Below are 18,966 nucleotides of genomic sequence, written 5' to 3'. Positions count from 1 at the left end.
GATTGGTCAAATCTCTCTGATCTGACCATGGTGCTATGGCTCCAAGCACGTGATTAAAGAAACAGTACATGTTGATAAACCATTTATTGATATTTAACACTTTCAACAATAAATCTGTGAAAGCATTCACACATGATTGTTTTTGCTTTCGTCCTGTATAAACCAATACGGATCAAGACTAGCGATGTAAGTCTTTAAATTGATCTTTGCCTTTCATAACAGTTAACCCTTTCTTGTACAGTGATTATCCAACAACTGTTTTGTAAAAAAAAGGCACTCATACAAACATCTACATATATAGTAGTATATATGTGAAAACATGTACATTCGGATAGTTCATACCGCCAAGATTACCAATCACATATTCCATTATTTTACCCACCAACTGCAAAAATGGGACTTTTACTACATTTTCAACCTTAACCCGGAAACACTTCATTTGACTATAGTTGTTCCTCCATTTCTCATTTCTTAGGAAAGTGTTTGGACTACGTGATATGTAGTCCGATTTTTAGTGTTTGGGTGTAACTGTTGTATTTATAATGGACTGCGAATAAAAATCGGAGCAAAACATTCGTCTTGGAGCGACTCGTCAGGCCAGAGGTACTAGTCAAGCCCTGCCGCGCTGAAGCTCAGGTCTGTCAACCGCAGCCAAAACAAACTGAACTCGGTTGGTGTTGAGGTTTGGCGACTTCGCTGATTAGCAAACATGGACAGCGAAGTGCAGCGAGACGGCAGAGTCCTTGACCTCACCGATGATGCGTGGCGAGAGGATCGCCTTCCTTACGAGGATGTTAAAATCCCACTGGTAAGACATTAACATTCAGATTAAAAATACTACATTTACAATTGAGGTTTAACGTCTCCTGGTTAACAAGTGTCCTTATAATAAGACGTATGTCTCTGTCATCTTGAGGAAAAGAATGTACACGGATTGACAGTTATAATCAGCTGATTGAAAGACGCACAAAACGCCCCACTCTCCTGATTGTTCAGACTGACAGATCGATTCCCTGTGATAAAGATCTCTTCCGCACAGAGTTGTGTGAAATTGAAGGACTGGTCTGGATTGAAGGATGAATGAATGAAAGTAATATAGTCTGATTGACAGTGAGATGGACTTACACTCTTATCTCCCGCCAGAGTGAACTGCCAGAGGCTGAGCAGGACAACGGGGGATCCACGGAGTCCGTTAAGGAACAGGAGATGAAGTGGACGGACCTGGCGCTGCAGAGCCTTCATATTTAACACACACACACACACACACACACACACACACACACACACACACACACACACACACACACACACACACCACACAGCGAGAGAGGGACCAAACCTTCTTTGGGAGAGGGTGCATACACACCACCTATCCGGAGAAAGAGGAAAGATGTGAGGAAAGAAAATAGCTATTGTATCTGTGTGTATAGAGAAACCGAGAGTGCTCTTGCTCCCCTAAAGAGATCTGTATTTGTCAATGATTATGTAGTTTTTAAAAATGCCCAAATAAACATTTGAAAGCATTTCTGCTTTGTCTATGAGATTTCTGCAATGATAGACCATTGTCATAGTTTGAAAAACTTCATCTATTTTTAATCATTAATGTAGATTTTCAGGTCATCAAAATCTCAGTAATTTCAGGAATTACATAATGGACATCCATTAGTCAAAACTTCACTGTAGATTGCTTTGCAGTGACAAGGCTTACCCACTAGATGGCGTCCAAGAGTGATTTATTGTAATGTTCACTGTTTGTCCCTTGAGCTCTGCGGTACCAAGTGTAACGGAACGCCTTCTGTACTACGAAACGCATCAGTTCATTATGAAACCATGTAACACCGCGTTAGTATTGTTGTTGTGTCCACGGAATATTAGAAAGAGCACTCTTCCTCAGAAAACTTAACAGAGGATTCCTGTTGTGCTTTTCACTTTGAGGACAAAAGAAACCCATTTCGTAGACAAAAGTATTTCTGTCCACCTAATAGATGTCCAAGGCCAACATTTATACTTTTGTGGCGGGAAATGCAGAATCCTCTCCACTGACATCACTGTGCCATCAGATGGTCATTTTGTCCACATGACTGTGGCCTTGCCGTGGCAGTGCAGCAGCCTTTGGGTGTAAATGGGCAGAATTAGCTTGATCGTCCGACCTGAGAAGGTGAACAAAAGCCATGCTGTTTGCCCTCTGAAGGGGGGTTGCATTCTCACTATGCGTTTGATGCTGGTGCACACTGGGTTTTTGGTGCTTTGCATTTACTATTTTATCCCTTATTTTTGGTTTATTGAAATAAAGCCCTATTTTTGTGAACTCTGTGGTCTGTCTCCAATTTATGTTGCGGCTCACGAGCCGGGTTGTAACAAGTGTTCTATTTTACTGAAAGTATGTGTACAAAAGGCCGTTTGGTTTAACTTTCGTTGACGTCAGTGTTTTGCTACATTCTATCCGAGTGTGATGTGCAGGAAAGGGCTTTGGTCCAGTGCATTCTGGGATAAGGGCTTTGGTCTAGTGCATTCTGGGATTTGTGACTGCAAAAATGGCTTTGATCTATTTTGACAGTCAGTTAATTAACGGCAACAGAGCAAACTAGGATTTGTCCAAACCAAATGAACACATCACACATGGAGTTTAGCTCGGAGTAGAGTTGAGTTTATTGACCACGGAGGAAATGTAGCACTACTGAAAACATGAACACTTGAGGGCATAAATATGTTTCAATTCATGGCAAAGGTTGAACACTTTCATTTAGTATATTTTTTTCATTTATTGTGAGCCTAATATCCAGCAACATTGAAAACCCCAAACCCAGAAAAGTCCTCAGAGCATATCTCCAACCTGGCAACCCAGCTGATGTAATCTAAGATGGGGGATGGGGGGTGACGTGCAGCTGGTACACCTGTCTTCACCTGTGTTGCCATGGCAATGCAGACATGGCTGTGATGATGAGCGGAACACGGATGTTCTCGCTGCAGGAGTCAGGGTGGGGGTTGACCTACATTTACTTACGGATTTCAAGAGTAACTGGTTTCTTATTCTATTTGGCAAGTCTGAAAACACATTTCAACATAAATAAGATGGAATTAACATTAATTATTCACTACTCGGAAAACAAAATCAAGATTGGCATTTGCATTTTTTTTTAAGTCTACCACAGCTAAAAAAAGGTTTAATTTTGAGTGGTTATTGTTCAGGTATAAGTTGTGTTGTTTATTTACCCAGCATCCTCTGCGACACAGGGCATGAGAACTCTTCCCTACATTCTCAGAAAAGTAAATCCGATTAAGACAAAAACAAATGTAAAACATCACCTCCGGCTGACTAGTAACCAAATGAGGTTGAATTCATAAACCACTTTAACACTGAACTTTTCGGGGGTGCAAACATTTCACACATCACCAAAATGAATGTTGCGATTGATGAAAAATAAGAATTTTCATAATATTCTCTGAAAAGTACAGGACCAATCAAGTCGCTGGAAACATGTTGCAGTCACAACCTTTCTGAGTATTTTAAACTCCGAGTCGAATACTGAGTCCAGACCTGGTGTGGAGCTGAACCCGCTGCATTATCAGCCGACCTGTTGAGGTGTACTGTACTCCACTGAGAGCTTAAGGGGGTCGAGGGGAGGTGTACTGTACTCCACTGAGAGCTCAAGGGTTGTTGAGGGCCACGAGAGCAACCGTAGACTAGCATTAGCCTCTTTAGCACTCAAACCAGCTAGCATTAGCCTCAAACCAGCTAGCATTAGCCTCATTAGCCTCAATCCAGCTAGCCTCCCCTAGCAAAGCTACAGAAAACAAACTCCAGTTCCACCCCAAACATTTGGTCCTCTTCACGGAGAGATCTGCACCCCAGCCACCACTGAGCCGAGGAGTGCGGTGCTCTTACAAAGGAATCAAATAAACGCTACCATGACAGCTGAGAAAATGAATCAAATAAACGCTACCATGACAGCTGAGATAATGAATCAAATGTCACATTTCCCAGCGCTTGAGATGTGAGCGGCCGTGGTCTGCACCACAAGGCCCAATGTCCTGTGGGGGACAGAGGGTCTTCCCTTCTACACACACCACACACACTTCAACATCCAGTACACACACATTGAGTGGAGCAGCACACACAGATCGTTTCTGTAAACAAGAGAGCATGCATTTTCATCAATCGTCATGTCAACGCCCCGCCCAGCACTACGCTAAAAACCAAACAAAGGAAAATCTCTAAACAGTAGATGTTACTCTGGACCCCCCCACACACGGGGTTCCTCTACGCCTCGGCCTGGCGTACCGCGTCAGTCAGTCAGTTAGAGGAGATGTACCACACACACGGGAGACCACAGTCAGCGCAGGCCGCTGGCGCAAGGCTGATGTGTAGAGCTGGATAATGTATGCTATGGTACATTCAGTTTGGTATAAAGTTCTGTAATGTATATATTTGTACAGCTATATAGAAAACTCCCGTCAAAAACACTCAGGAGACCAGTCCACTGTCCGGCAGAGGCTGAGAACCTTTCAACTTTCACCTTTGCCCTTTCACAGATTTGTCTTTTCATAGCAAACAGTTCAAAATCTTAAGACAAACACGGCAGTTTTAGGACCAGAAAAAGCCCTCCATCCACAGCAGCCGACCCTGGAGGGGGTCAGGTTTACAGTACCACAAGTCCGCCACAAGTGTTGTTCTCGAAATTGGAGGAGTTCCATGGATATTGCAACTACATTCAGGTATAGTATTGATATAGAGAATGTAGTAACATTGACTGCTGGGAGAGAGAGGTGTGTGTGTTTAAACTGAGCCACAGGCTACCATGGGCTGAGCTAGCGGTTAGCAGAGTTACCATGGGCTGAGCTAGCGGTTAGCAAAGTTACCATGGGCTGAGCTAGCGGTTAGCAGAGTTACCATGGGCTGAGCTAGCGGTTAGCAGAGTTACCATGGGCTGAGCTAGCGGTTAGCAGAGGCTAGCTCTGGGCTGAGCTAGCGGTTAGCAGAGGCTAGCTCTGGGCTAACGCTACTTCACTCAGCCTTCACCTCGGCCTCCACCCTCTGCAGTGGGGGGTCGGTCTGGAGGAAGGCCCCCTGGCCCAGGGCGGTGGAGTAGGCTCTGCCTCTAGTGGGGTGGATAAAGGCCTGGCCGGGGAACAGTGCGGGCCCCCCTCGGCTGGAGAGAGGGTCCTGGGGCGGGGGCCTTGGCAGGGGCCCGTAGTCGTCCAGGTTGTCGTAGTGGGACTGGGTGCTGGAGGTGTGTCGGGAGGGGCGGGGGTAGGCGTCCGGCTCCGGGGGGGGCCCTCGGCTGTGGCTCCGCTCCGGTTTGGGCAGCGGGTCGTCTTCTGGCCTCCGTCCGCCCCGGCGAGACTCAGGCGGGTCCTCGGGCCGAGAGGCGTCTGGAAGGTGCTGCAGGCCGTGCGGCTGGGGGGAGGGGTAGGGGCGCGGGCCGGGCGCTTTGGGGCCCGTGTGTGTGTGAGTGTGTGTGTGAGTGTGTGCGTAGGTGTGCGCGTGCTTCTCCGTCTCCATGTACGGTAAGGCGTCGGGGTCTGCGGTGAGCGAGCGCGGCATGGCCGTCTCCGGCGTGACGTTGTAGCGCGCCTCGTTGCCCGGGTCGGACTTGCTGCACAGGTTCTGGAGCGCGTCGGGGCCGGAGGGGCCGCGGGGGTTAGAGGGCATGTAGGGGCCGATGTTGTCGTACTGGGAGAGCACGGGGCCCCGGACCTTCTGCCGGGTGCGGCTCTCGCGGCGGAGGGAGTGCACGCGCAGGCGCTCCGCCTCCTCCTGGGGGTCCCAGGCCAGACACCCCCCTCCCTTGGGCGTGTGCAGGTGGGCGGGGGGCATGTCGCGGCTCACGAAGCCGTGCTCCTTCACCCCCCCGGCGTGGTGGTGATGGGGGGTGTGTGCCGCGTGCCGCTGGTGCAGCAGGTAGTGGTATGCCCCCGACTTCACCCTGCCCCCGGCCCCCTCGTGGTCCCGGCCCCCAAACGAGTGGAAGTGGTGCAGCCGCATGGTTCCGTACGGGTCCAGGTCGTAGCAAGGGCCGTCCAGCGCGTGCTGCTCCGAGTAGGGGCTGTAGCGGTACTGGACCCGCCCGTTCTCGAAGAAGGGCTGCAGCCGGGTCACGTGGTAGTCCTGCGCTTCGGCCGGCAGGTAACCGTGGCAGCGGTGTGCGGAACGCTGGTAGTAGAACATCTCCTCGTCTGGCGGAGGAACTTCGGTTCTGGAGACGGGGGGGCCTCGGACCACCGTGGGGGTGTGGAGCGAGTGCACGCGGCGGATACTGGGGTAGGCGGCGCTCTCGTGAGCGTAACCGTGGCTGCGGTGGAGGGAGGCGGTGCCAGGGGAGGGGAGGTACTCGGCTCTGGTGGGCCGTTGGGACTTGAGGGAGTGGTGATAGGAGCGGGGCCCGATGGTGGCGTAGCGCGACACGTCGCTGGCGTAGCCCAGCGGGAGCGGGTCGGCCCGGTACTGGTACCCCAACGAGGCCGGGCCGAGGGGAACCACCCTGGGGTGGGGGGGGTAGTAGGCGTCGGCGGCCGGGTCCAGGAGCACGTGCTCGCCCTGGGCATGGTACACGTAGGCGGACTTACGGGGGAGGGTGTGGCTCAGCGGTGGCTCCTCCTCCAGGAAGGCGTGGTAAGCGGCGCTGTCTTCTCGGCTGAGTGCGGCCGTGGCCAGCTTGCTCTCGATGGAGCGCACGGGGGGCGGCGGGGGGGGCGCTGGGCCAGGGGGGGGGTGCTGGTGGAAGTGCTGGTAGGGGGCAGTCTCCATCCGCGGCTGCACCGGCTTGATGGCCTCCCAGGGCTTCTCCAACGAGGGGGGGAGCGCCCGGGCGCTGGGCTGGGGCTTGGGGGTCTGAGGCTGCGGCTGCAGCACGGCCACGGGATGCTCCGAGGGTCTGAGGGGGGCGTGAGGTAGGGTCTGCACTGGGACGGGGTGCTCCGAGGGTCTGAGGGGGGCGTGAGGTAGGGTCTGCACTGGGACCGGGGCGGTTGGGTGAGGCTGGAACACAAACACATAGCCAGGGGGATGGCTTTAATATTCACGATTCAGATATAGAACACACACACACACACACACACACACACACACACACACACACACACACACACACACACACACACACACACACACACACACACACACAGTTTGACCCACACACAGGGTCAAACGGACACAAACACAGAATGATTACAGACACCACAACTAGAACTAACAATGAAGTAAACATTCATCTTAACGTTTACATTTTTTATTCTTAAAACAGAAGATTAGGAGATGTTTCCTCCTGAACTTGTATTCTTGTGTGGAAAGCGACGTGTGTGAATAATTAGAGATGTAATAACTGTCAAAAAGTGTCAAAAAATGATTCACACCTTTGGACCATATAAACGCACACTTTAAGGAAACTTTGGGATTTTTCACCTGGGCCCCGGGCTGAGTTAGAACCAGGGGTGCAAACTCATCAGGGATGAAAAAGGTGACAACGATGCAAACCCCCTAGGAGGGTCCGGGGCATGCTCCCCGGGGGAATATATTTTATATATAAGAACATTTTGCACATTTTAAAGTTCAATGCATCAATCTGGTGCACTTTGACAACAAAATTATGAGGCTAGATCTATGAATAACTTTGTTGTAAACAATGTTGTGCTCTGGTAACAGTTTCATCATAAACATTCCGGTGTTGAATGTTGCACGGGCACAGGCCAACCCAACCACCCACCCCAATACCCTCCCGACCACCCACTCCAGTCCACTTCACCAAAGCACATTACATCACAGATCTCCATCAGGTATTAAGCAAAAAAAAGGGCCAACTATAGGAACAGAAAATCAACAGAGGCTGCATCAGGCATGGCCTAGCTTCTCCGTGTTCTTGAAAAACTGTGACAGTGGGAACACATATTCTTTTCCCTTTACATTACTCTTTGAGTCTAGCTTGTCAGGACAAGGCCCATTTGCACCGGACTCCTAGTTGAACCACAGTAATGGCATCCTCCTCCTAAAATTCTCTCATTCTGAAACCAAACTGAAATAGGAGAGTGGTGAGTTTGTTCAGTTGCAGTGAAGCGCCCGGCAGTAGAAAACGGGTCATACACATACCTCATGAAAAGTAAAAGTCATCATGAAAAGTAAAAAACAAATAATGATAAAATAAATATTAACATGTATCTACTGATCTTTGCTTTAAATTATTTTTTTTGTATGATTCCGATCATTTTTATAATCAAAATCGCTGAATTTGACCATGTCCTGTTCAAACAGAGAGGCGACTCACGAGTTGAGGCGGCGACGAGCTGCGCCTCATCTCAGATTGTGTAATCCCTCACACACTGAGTTGAGCGCATGACTTTTGCTTTCTCATTGTTTGTCATCACTGAAATATTTGTAGACACTTTTATTATATTAGGGTGACAAGATTTGAGTTTGTGAAAAACAGGACACTTCGTCGCTCGACCCCGCCCCCTTCGTCGTGACAGAGTTTTTGGACATCTTTTTCATATTCAGATGACCCCGCCCCCTCCCCCGCGACGAAGTTTTGACATATTTTTCACATGCAGATGTCATGTACTATTGTAAGCGATGCAACTAGTGGGCGCGGCAAGGTGCTCAGTGTTGCCAGATTGTAAATGGCGTATCATATCAAAGGCTCAAAATGATCGTATTTGGAGGATAATTATCATATCTGGCAACACTGGGAAGGCGGTCGACCAATGACAGTTCTCTCTACAGTCAGAGCTCGCGCAAACAGGTGGAATGTAAGCGAGATACCCTTTTCAAAACGTGTAAGGACGTAATAACTCGTTTGTGAAAGACCCAGAGAAACACAAATACCCGACGAGGCAAAATCCCGGACAATTTTGGAATCCCTGCCGGACGCATTTTTTAGGTCTCGAAAAGAGGACATGTCCGGGCAAAAGAGGACGTCTGGTCACCCTAATTATATGTCGTTTGTATCCATATAATAGCTAATGTAATGTAATGTATTTCACGTATGTGAAGAAGCTATTTAGTCTTGATCTGTCATAAAACCACAGTGAAAAAGCACATAGGGGAGGCAAACCTAACCTCTGCCTCAATGAAGGGGGCGTGCGATAATGGAAAATGGACTTCCAATCCAGTGAAGTGATAGATAAATACATAATGGGAGACCAATGCCAGAGCTAAAGGGTTTGCTTCAAACGACAGGACAGAAGATAACTTTAGCAGCTAAACTCCGGACCAAACTCGGCTGACGGCCATGTCTTTTAAGTAAATGTAAATTTTTTGGCGTTTTCACGCTTAGATTTTTCAAAAGTTACAGAGAAAAAGACACTGTACTATTCGATAACACCGTTATTGTAACCTGCAAAAATAGTTGATGTGATTTGCGAGGCGTCTGTCAGCCAACTGTCTGACATTAGCACGTTAGCCTACGTTAGATAGTATAACGTTCTTGCAGCGTACCAACGTCACACGTTACCGTAAATGCCATATTAAAAAGGCCGCTCGAAACCAACGCTTTCACCCGAAAGACATGTCTTGTAATACACCTGTCTATTACGGCATCGAGGCAGAAGACCCGAAATAAAAAGCGTGCCTGTCATGGTGACATGGAGTTGGCCAAACGAACAAGCTTGAAAAAAATATTCATGACAGCTTGCGTTCGCAGATTACTTGGAGGACCCCCCCCCCCCCCCCCTAAAAATATTTCTACACGAATCACACAAATGACCTATTTTGGATCAAAAACGGCGAATTTCGCTGAAAGGTGATGAGTTTGCACCCCATGTAGAACGCTAAAAGCAGCAACCGCTAAACAACTATTAGGGCCAATGATTTTCTGTTTAAAAAAAAAATCATTTTTCGTTTCACATTTGGTGAATTCCGTTTTTTTTCCGTTTCAGCTCATTTTGTTCACCCTGAGGTAGATTGATGGCTTAAAATGAGTGAATAATATGTGCCCTTCTTAGATTGTTGTTTGCCAGCCATCAACAGAACAGAAGACTAAACATTTTTTGTTTTAAATGCGATTTGGAAGACGAGCGACTGAATGTGGCTTTAGCGGAGGTGTGTGGGTCAACCGTTGAAAAGCGGGGCGTGGCCGGAGCAGAGTTCAGCACAGACTTGACATTTTCTCAACATTTTTGTTCTTTAATTAATTTTTGTTCATCGTTGCAATCATTGTTGTGTTTATTTAAAAGAAATATAGCTTTGCAGCCCAAAATACAGGGGAATTTGGGCGATTTGTATGCACAAAATCTCTGAAATCGTCTGAAAATTGCAATTGCGCTTCAAAGGGTTCATCCCGCGAATTCCGTCCGTTTTCCGTTATCGCAGAAAATCATTGGCCCTAAACTATACAATGGAAAGCGCCTGTTTTGGCCACTGGCGGGCTCATGAATGTTATTATTCGTGTCTGCCTACATGGTGAGATCCCTACGGAGATACGCCTGCATCTGTTTACCTCAGTAACTGGAAAGAAAATACAAAATGACAAAATGACTTGTACCGTCTCCTCTTCCGACAGACATGTCTAACCGTCTCGTCTTCCGGGCTGACGTAGCGCCCGATTCAGTGCCTGTAGCCTGTACTTACTTCCTTACCGTTTGGAAACGTTACAGAACACCCCACTGCCATAATGAATACAGCTACTGAATGGGGCGCTACGTCAGAGACCACTGAATGGGGGGCTACGTCAGAGACCACTGAATGGGGGGGCTACGTCAGAGACCACTGAATGGGGGTGCTACGTCAGAGACCACTGAATGGGGGTGCTACGTCAGAGACCATAATATTTTGCACCCAAAAAGATCTAAAAAAAAAAAAAAAAGAATCCTGAAGTTTTCCTTTAATCAGATTAGAACCCACGTAAACGGTGAATGGAGCGTTTCAACTGGGATAATTCCATTCTGATGATCCAAGCACATCAGTCAGTCAGTATCTCCGTCCTTCTGTAGCTCTGTGGCGTGGGAAGCCAGACATGTTTAACTGTGAGCAGTCATCAGGCTGTGGGGCCGTTTCATGGAGAGGTGATGACACACACACACACACACACACACACACACACACACACACACACACACACACACACACACACACACACACACACAGACACAGACACAGACACAGACACAGACACAGACAGACAGGGACTGTACAGGCTGCAGGACTTACCTCAGGGCGTGGAGGAGACACACACCCCCGCTCTCTGCTGCTGGAGCTGGGGGCAACAGCGGAGCAGGGTGGGGCAGTTACGCCCAGGGCAGCAGCAGGGGTGGGGGCAGCTGCAGCGAAGGCTGGGGCCGGGGCAGGGTCCACTGCCATTGGCTGACGCACTGGGCTGGATGGGGGAGAGGCGGGGCCTGATGACACGGGCGTGGACTTCACCTGAGTAGGTGTGGCCTGGGTGGGCGTGGTCTCAGTGGGCGTGGTCATGGCTGGAGTAGTTTGATTGAGAGCAAGTGGTGCTTGGCTGAGAGCAGGCGGGGCTTGTCTAGCAGTGGGCGTGGTTTGGTGGCGAGTGGGCGTGGCTTGAGCAGGGGAGCCGACGGAAGCAGCAGTGTCATTGGCTGGCGCGGCGCTTGGCTGAGGCTGGGCGTGGTGATTGTCTACGGGGCTGTCAGGCACCATGGCAACCGTGGGGCGGTCAGTGGGTTTGGCAGGGGAGGCAGACCTGAGGGTTGCCACGGCGACGCCGAGAGAGGGGGGCGTGGGCCAGTCCAGGGAGCTGAGCAGGTCGTCGGCGCGGAGCGGGGAGAGAGGGGAGGGGGTGTCGCGGCAGCGGGGCGTCACCGGGAGGGGCGGCTCCTGCTCCTCCAGCTCCTCCAGCACAAACTGCAGCTTACGGGGGGCGGGGGGGCAGCTGAGAGCAGGGAGGGGCAGAACTAGGGGCTCTGGGGAGGGAGAGAGAGATGGAGGGAGAGAGAGAGAGATTGAGAGAGGGGGGGTGAGAGAGAGGGATGGAGAGAGAGAGAGAGAGAGAGAGAGAGAGAAGGGGAGGAGAGAGAGATGGAGAGAGGGGGGGTGAGAGAGAGGGATGGAGAGAGAGAGAGAGAGAGAGAGAGAGAGAGAGAGAGAAGGGGAGGGAGAGAGAGATGGAGAGAGGGGGGGTGAGAGAGAGGGAGAGAGGCGAGAGGGGGATAGAGAGAAGGGGAGGGAGAGGGGAGAGAGGGATGGAGAGAAGGGGAGGGAGAGAGAGATGGAGAGAGGGGGGATGAGAGAGAGGGATAGAGAGAAGGGGAGGGAGAGGGGGGAGAGAGAGAGAGGGAGAGAGAGGGATGGAGAGAGAGGGAGATATAGAGAGAGGGAGATAGAGAGAAGGGGAGGGAGAGGGGAGAGAGAGAGGGGAGGGAGAGGGGAGAGAGAGAGGGATGGAGAGAGAGGGAGATATAGAGAGAAGGGGAGGGAGAAGGGGAGGGAGAGGGGAGAGGGAGAGGGAGAGAGAGGGATGGAGAGAGAGGGGAGAGAGAGAGGGAGAGAGAGGGATGGAGAGAGAGGGAGATAGAGAGAGAAGCCTTGTGTTCAGGAGGGTAGACTCAGTGAAGAATCAGGAACAGACATATGGAGAGATGCAGCCACTGGGAGCAGACGCATGCAGACAGCACACACACTTACAGATGACAGCTAGTGTGTGTGTGTGTGTGTGTGTGTGACTGGTGAGTTTAGGGTGAGTGTGTGTGACTGGTGAGCTTAGAGTCTATATGAAGGGGTGGTGTGTGTGTGTGTGTGTGTGTGTGTGTGTGTGTCACTCACTCTGGAGTTCTGATTCTGTGGCGATGCTGAGGTCAGCTGGTTGTCGGATGATGTCAGTCTCCATGGTAACGATGTGCAGTGGTGATGCTCTCTGCAGGTCGAGCAGCAGCGCCTCATTGTGGGCCGACTCCGCCTCAGCACCGAGGGGTGGGGGGGGCGACAGGGGCGGGGTCTCCACTGAGGGGGGTGGCGCCGTGACGACGGAGGAGGAGGAGGAGGAGGAGGGATGGAGGGGGGCGAAGAAGAAATCTGATGACGGAGAAGAAAAAAACAATAAAGATTAATACCTACACATAGTCTGCATATCCCATATCTAGAGCACAACACACGCGCACACACACACACGCACACACACACGCACAGAGCCCTGAACCTTGATCAAGTCAGCTTTATTCCATAAGGTAAAGGTGAGCGTATCTGGACGCACCAAGAGCTCCACGCGTTCTATCTGGACTCTGCGGAGCAGCGCTGGACCGCGCATCCTCCTTCCTCTCCTCCGTCGCCGTGGAGATGAGGGCCGTCTCTCGTTCGCTCAGCAGCGGAGACGCCAGCCCAAACGACATGGGGTCAAAGTCCAGCGTCGCCATGCCAACCTCTGGCGGCATCAGCTCCAGGTCGGTTTCCGTGGCAATGGGGGGCGAGGAGATGAGCGCTGGCACGCAGAATATGGGCCGATCGTCATGGTCACTGTCGTCATGGTCACGGTCGTCATGCTCATGGTCGTGCTGGCTGCTGTTGCACAAGTTGTCGTAGGAGGCGCAGTGCTGTTGGCTGGCCAGCAGGGCGGCGCCGAAGGACGAGGAGAGGGCATCACTGCTGGAGCGTGGCCGACGAGGCCGGTACAGCTTAGACTCACCTACAACACACACACACACACACACACACACACACACACACACACACACACACACACACACACACACACACACACCAACCACAAACAAAACTTTACTTTACACACACACACACCACAAACACAACTTTACTTTACACACACACACCACAAACACAACTTTACTGTGTGTGTCATGTACCTTCTACGTTGTGCAGAGAAGTGAGAGACTCTTCACTTTTGGCTGAGCGCAGAGTCCCAGTCTCCCCTCGACCTCCTGTCAAACAAACAGTAGAACTAAGGCGTGTGTGTGTGTGTGTGTGTGTGTGTGTGTGTGTGTGTGTGAGAGAGTGAGAGAGAGAGAGACAGAGAGAGTGAGAGGGAGAGGGAGAGAGAGAGTAAGAGAGAGAGACAGAGAGAGAGAGAGGGAGAGGGAGAGAGAGAGAGTGAGAGAGTGAGAGAGAGAGAGAGAGAGACAGAGAGAGAGAGAGAGAGAGAAAGGGAGAGAGAGAGAGTGAGAGTGAGAGAGAAAGGGAGAGAGTGAGAGTGAGAGAGTGAGAGAGAGTGAGAGGGAGAGAGAGAGTAAGAGAGAGAGACAGAGAGAGTGAGAGGGAGAGAGAGAGAGAGTGAGAGAGAGAGTGAGAGAGAGTGAGAGAGAGAGGGAGAGAGAGAGTAAGAGAGAGAGACAGAGAGAGTGAGAGGGAGAGAGAGAGACAGAGAGAGTGAGAGTGAGAGAGAGTGAGAGAGAGAGACAGAGAGAGTGAGAGAGTGAGAGAGAGAGACAGAGAGACAGAGAGAGAGAGAGAGAAAGGAAGAGAGAGAGAGTGAGAGTAAGAGAGAAAGGGAGAGAGTGAAACCCTTAAAGACACAGCATTGAACAGAGAAAGACGGTTAGGCCTAAGCTCAGTGAATAGTGCCATAATCCCAGATGGACAGAGCTCAGTCCAGGCACATAGGCCTCCTTATGCTGCTGCTGTATCTAATAGAGATACAGATCTGTCTCAGATAAGGTCAATGCTGCGACTTATATGTGATAGTCTCTTAAATTAGTTAAATGTTAAAACTTGGGTTATTAGGTCTAATTATTGTACCGAGTAGAGAAACATCATTAACTCTGGCAAACAATATTGTTGTAATGACATCTTTTAAAATGACCTGCTATAATGTTCAGGGAATACATTCTTCCTTATTTGGAGATAAGACTCGCAATGTTGATTTTGTAGATATTGTAAATAAATCTGACATATTGATAGCACTTGAAACTTGGAATAAAAATGGACAGGAACACTATTCCCTACCTAATTACAGAGAAATATATATACCCGCTATTAAACACACCAATGTTAAATGTGGCAGGAGCTCAGGAGGAATTATAGTTTGGTTCAGAGAATCTATTAAAAAGTATGTTCACATTGAGAGGAAGGGACCATCACATATATGGATCAAACTCTCAAAAGAACTCACTTTCTCCGATCATGACACGTACTTATGTGCCTTGTACATTCCTCCCTACGAATCACCATATTACTCCGAAAGCACATTTGAAAACTTAAAATCAGAGATCATTGCGTTTCAGTCAATCGGGAAAATACTCCTAATGGGAGACCTAAACGCTCAAACCGGAAACGACTTAGATTTCATTTACCCAGCTGGCCTAAAATATATAGAAACACTCCAACAAAACACCATTGTGAGTACATATAGACATACTTTCGATAACATACTCAATAAACATGGCAAGGAACTTTTACTAATTTGCAAAGACCTTGGCCTGTACATCGTCAACGGCAGAACAAGGGGAGACTCTCTGGGCAAATTCACCTACTGTTCATCCCTGGGAAGCAGTGTGGTGGACTACGCAATATCTGATTTAGACCCAAGCCAAATAAACAATTTCATGGTGATGCCACAGCTGCCTTTGTCAGACCATAGCCATATTACTATCAGCCTTAAGAAAAACCCTAACGTAGTTCAACAAAAAACAACACCAGCCTTACACCCACTCCCTGTAAAATACGCATGGAATAATGACAACCTAGAACAGTACATAACGCAACTAAACTCCATCCAAGTTGAAGATATGATTTACTCCTTCCTTTTTACCAAATTTGAAAACAGCAGGGAGAACATCAACTCAGCAGCCGAAAAAATTACAGAAATACTTTTAACTGCAGCTAAAAGGTCATTAAAAAAGTCAAACACAGCACTACCAAAAAAAGTAAAATCAAGAATTCAAACAAAAACAAATGGTTTGACAAAGACTGTAAAAAATTGCGAAAAGAATTGAGATTAAGTTCAAACAATAAACACAGAAATCCTGCAAATCAAGAAATTCGAACACAATATCTTAACACCCTTCAGAAATACAAATCACTTCTAAGACACAAAAAAAATGACCATATGAATGCCCAACTCAAAGAAATGGAGGACGCATTAGATCATAACTCCTTCTGAGAACACTGGAATAACTTTGACAAAACAAGAAAAGAAAAAGTCATCCCATTAGTTGATGGAAGAAAATGGACAGAACATTTTGAAAAATTTTACAAAAAAGATAACCTAAATTCTAAACAAAAAACATTAGAATCTCAGTTAAGAAAACTTGAAGAGACACAAAAGGACAGGCTAAATCAATTAGATTCCACTATAAAATTATCAGAATTGAACTCAAAATTAAAATCCCTCAAGAACAAAAAATCATGTGGCATAGATGGAGTGTACAACCAAATGCTAAAACACAGCACACCTAAATTAAGAGAGGCCACGTTAAAATTATTCAATTTAATCCTGTCTTCAGGCCATTTTCCAGAACAATGGAAGGTGAGCCACATCACTCCAATCCATAAAAAAGGTGACAAACTTAATCCTAATAATTATAGAGGCATCTCACAAGGCAGCAATTTAGGGAAAGTATTCTGTGGCATCCTGACCAATAGAATTCAAAAATGTATCCAGAACAACAATATAATAAATTCATCCCAGATTGGCTTTTCTCAAAACAACAGAACAACCGACCATGTATACACTTTGCACACACTCATAGAGGAACACGTACAAAATGTTAAAAAAGGTAAAATATTTGGCTGCTTTATTGACTTTAGCAAAGCTTTCGACTCAGTATGGCACGATGGACTTATGTTGAAATTAATTGATAGTGGAATTGGAGGCAAAACGTATGACATCATTAAAGATATGTATAAAAACAATAGATGCTGTGTAAAAATTCACAACAGACTAACAGATTATTTTGATCAGACAAAAGGAGTTCGACAAGGCTGTTGCTTAAGTCCAACCTTATTCAATATATATATTAATGATTTGGCCACAAAAATTGAAAGATCTTCGTCCCCAGGTCTTAAACTTCTAAATAAAGAAATTAAATGCCTGCTTTTTGCCGATGATCTCCTCCTACTCTCCCCGAGTCCAGAGGCGCTTCAGGAAAGTCTGAATATTATCAACGAATACAGTATAACATGGGCCCTTCCAATTAACCTGGATAAATCCAAAATCATTGTATTCCAAAAAAGACATTCCAAACACAATAATTATTACAGCTTCACAATTGGCGAAGAAAAACTGGAACAAGTAAAAAAATATTGTTATTTAGGACTAACGATTTCTTCAACTGGACTTTTTGATGGAGCAATAACAGATCTAACGGAAAAGGCAAGAAAAACCTATTACATGCTCAGGAAATCACTACTAAAATATAACCCCCCCATAAAACTCTGGCTAAAACTTTTTGATTCAATACTGAAACCAATATTACTGTATGGGAGTGAAGTTTGGGGAACTAAATTTAAAAATAAATTGGACACATGGGACAAAAGCCACCCCGAACTATTCCACTTGGAATTCTGCAAAAATATACTGGGTGTAAACAGGAGTTGCCCTAACATAGCGTGTAGAGCAGAGTTGGGAAGATACCCACTCCTTCTAGACATACAAAAGAGAGCAGCAAAATTCTGGAACCATCTGCAAATAAGCAAACCAGACAGGCACCACCACACTGCTGCCCAACTGAGGGATGGACACCCAGAGAGAGACCCCTTCAACTACCTTGTCCAAAAACATGGGCTCAGCAAGAAAGACTTAAGCATTGCCTCAAAACTAAAACAGTTAAAAGAAAGCTGTATAGAAAATTACACTAACTGCTGGAAGAATCAAATGAAAGAATCCAGCAAGCTAAATGTATACAGAACATTAAAAAAGGACTGCAAATTGGCACCATACTTAATCCAAATAAAAAATTATAAACAAAGAATTCTATTAACAAAGTACAGGCTCAGCGACCATAGTCTTGCAGTAGAAAAGGGGCGACACAGACAATGCTGGGTGGCTCCCGAAGGGAGACTATGCGTCCACTGCAATATTAACGCTGTCGAAAATGAGCCTCATTTTCTGACGGAATGTACAAAATACCACAATATAAGAAGTGCATATTACAAACAATTTGAATACATCCACCCAGGTTTCATAAACCTAACGAACCAACAAAAACTACCATTCCTCCTGGGGGAAATAGAGACCTGTAACATTTTAGCTTCCGAATATGTGCAGTCCTGCCACATCCTCCGAGAGCAGGCCATACCACCAATAAACATAGGCCTGAACTCATAGTGTTTTTTTTTTAATTTTTTTTTTTTGTATCTATTCTTATCTGTCTATGTTTTTTCTTTACGTAATTATTATAATTGTAATGTTTTTTATTTAAGCATTTTTATTTTATGTATTTTTTTTATTTTTTATTATTATTTAATTAACTTATCTGTTCCTGTATTACCATTGTTGTTATTATTGTTGTTATTATTATTATTGTTCTTATTGTTTAAGTGCTTTGGCAACAGTGTACCATACATTCATGCCAATAAAGCCATTGAAATTGAAAAAAAAAAATTGAGTGAGAGTGAGAGAGTGAGAGAGTGAGAGAGAGAGAGAGAGACAGAGAGAGTGAGAGTGAGAGAGAGAGACAGAGAGAGTGAGAGAGAGAGACAGAGAGAGTGAGAGTGAGAGAGAGAGACAGAGAGAGAGAGAGAGAGAGAGAGAGAGAGAGAGAGAGAGAGAGTGAGAGAGTGAGAGAGATGTCCACCTGTCAGAGCCATTGACTTGAGCTCGCTGGGCTCGCTGGGGTTACGCCGTAGTTTCCTCTTGTTGAGTGCTGAGGAGGAAGAGGATGACGATGATGAAGAGGACTTTCCCAGGCTGAAGAAAGAGCGCCAGCTGCCCACTGGAGACTTCCTGGATTTGATGGGCTGCCGTTTCCTGTCAGAGGAGAAGCATGTGTTCACCTCTGTGGATCTATCTAATCTAAGTATGTGTGTGTATGTCTCTGTGTTAAGAGTGTGTGTGTGTGTGTGTGTGTGTGTGTGTGTGTGTGTGTGTGTGTGTGTACACTCACCTTTCGGTGGGGAAGTCGATG

At 47.3% G+C, this 18,966-nt stretch overlaps 2 protein-coding genes across 8 annotated transcripts in view; one reads left to right on the top strand and one right to left on the bottom strand.

The window, feature by feature from the left end:
- Positions 1-439: 439 nt before the first annotated feature.
- anapc13 (anaphase promoting complex subunit 13) lies at positions 440-1,523 on the top strand. Its single transcript, XM_012839827.3, has 2 exons — positions 440-808; positions 1,144-1,523. Exons 1-2 carry the CDS (start codon positions 710-712, stop codon positions 1,246-1,248), a joined length of 204 nt encoding a protein of 67 aa, XP_012695281.1. The 5' UTR covers positions 440-709; the 3' UTR covers positions 1,249-1,523.
- Positions 1,524-2,625: 1,102 nt separating this feature from the next.
- The window catches only part of arhgap32b (Rho GTPase activating protein 32b), a 58,028-nt gene continuing 41,687 nt past the window's right edge, over positions 2,626-18,966 (bottom strand). For 6 of the 7 annotated variants that reach the window (XM_031571617.2, XM_031571612.2, XM_031571615.2 and 3 more), the window contains 7 exons: positions 18,946-18,966; positions 18,637-18,809; positions 13,750-13,824; positions 13,143-13,571; positions 12,716-12,964; positions 11,138-11,856; positions 2,626-6,979 (listed from right to left, as the gene is read on the bottom strand). The exon at positions 18,946-18,966 is cut by the window's right edge and continues 181 nt beyond it. In XM_031571617.2, coding sequence (XP_031427477.1) covers positions 5,006-6,979; positions 11,138-11,856; positions 12,716-12,964; positions 13,143-13,571; positions 13,750-13,824; positions 18,637-18,809; positions 18,946-18,966 — 3,640 coding nt within the window. In that variant the 3' untranslated portion in view covers positions 2,626-5,005. The remainder of the gene's footprint in view (positions 6,980-11,137; positions 11,857-12,715; positions 12,965-13,142; positions 13,572-13,749; positions 13,825-18,636; positions 18,810-18,945) is intronic. The other variant, XM_031571613.2, reaches the window with a different exon arrangement.

Source organism: Clupea harengus, chromosome 8 (assembly GCF_900700415.2).
Source record: "Clupea harengus chromosome 8, Ch_v2.0.2, whole genome shotgun sequence".
NCBI classification, from domain to species: domain Eukaryota; kingdom Metazoa; phylum Chordata; class Actinopteri; order Clupeiformes; family Clupeidae; genus Clupea; species Clupea harengus.
Note: the sequence above shows the minus strand (reverse complement) of the source record. Positions and strands in the feature narration are given on the sequence as shown.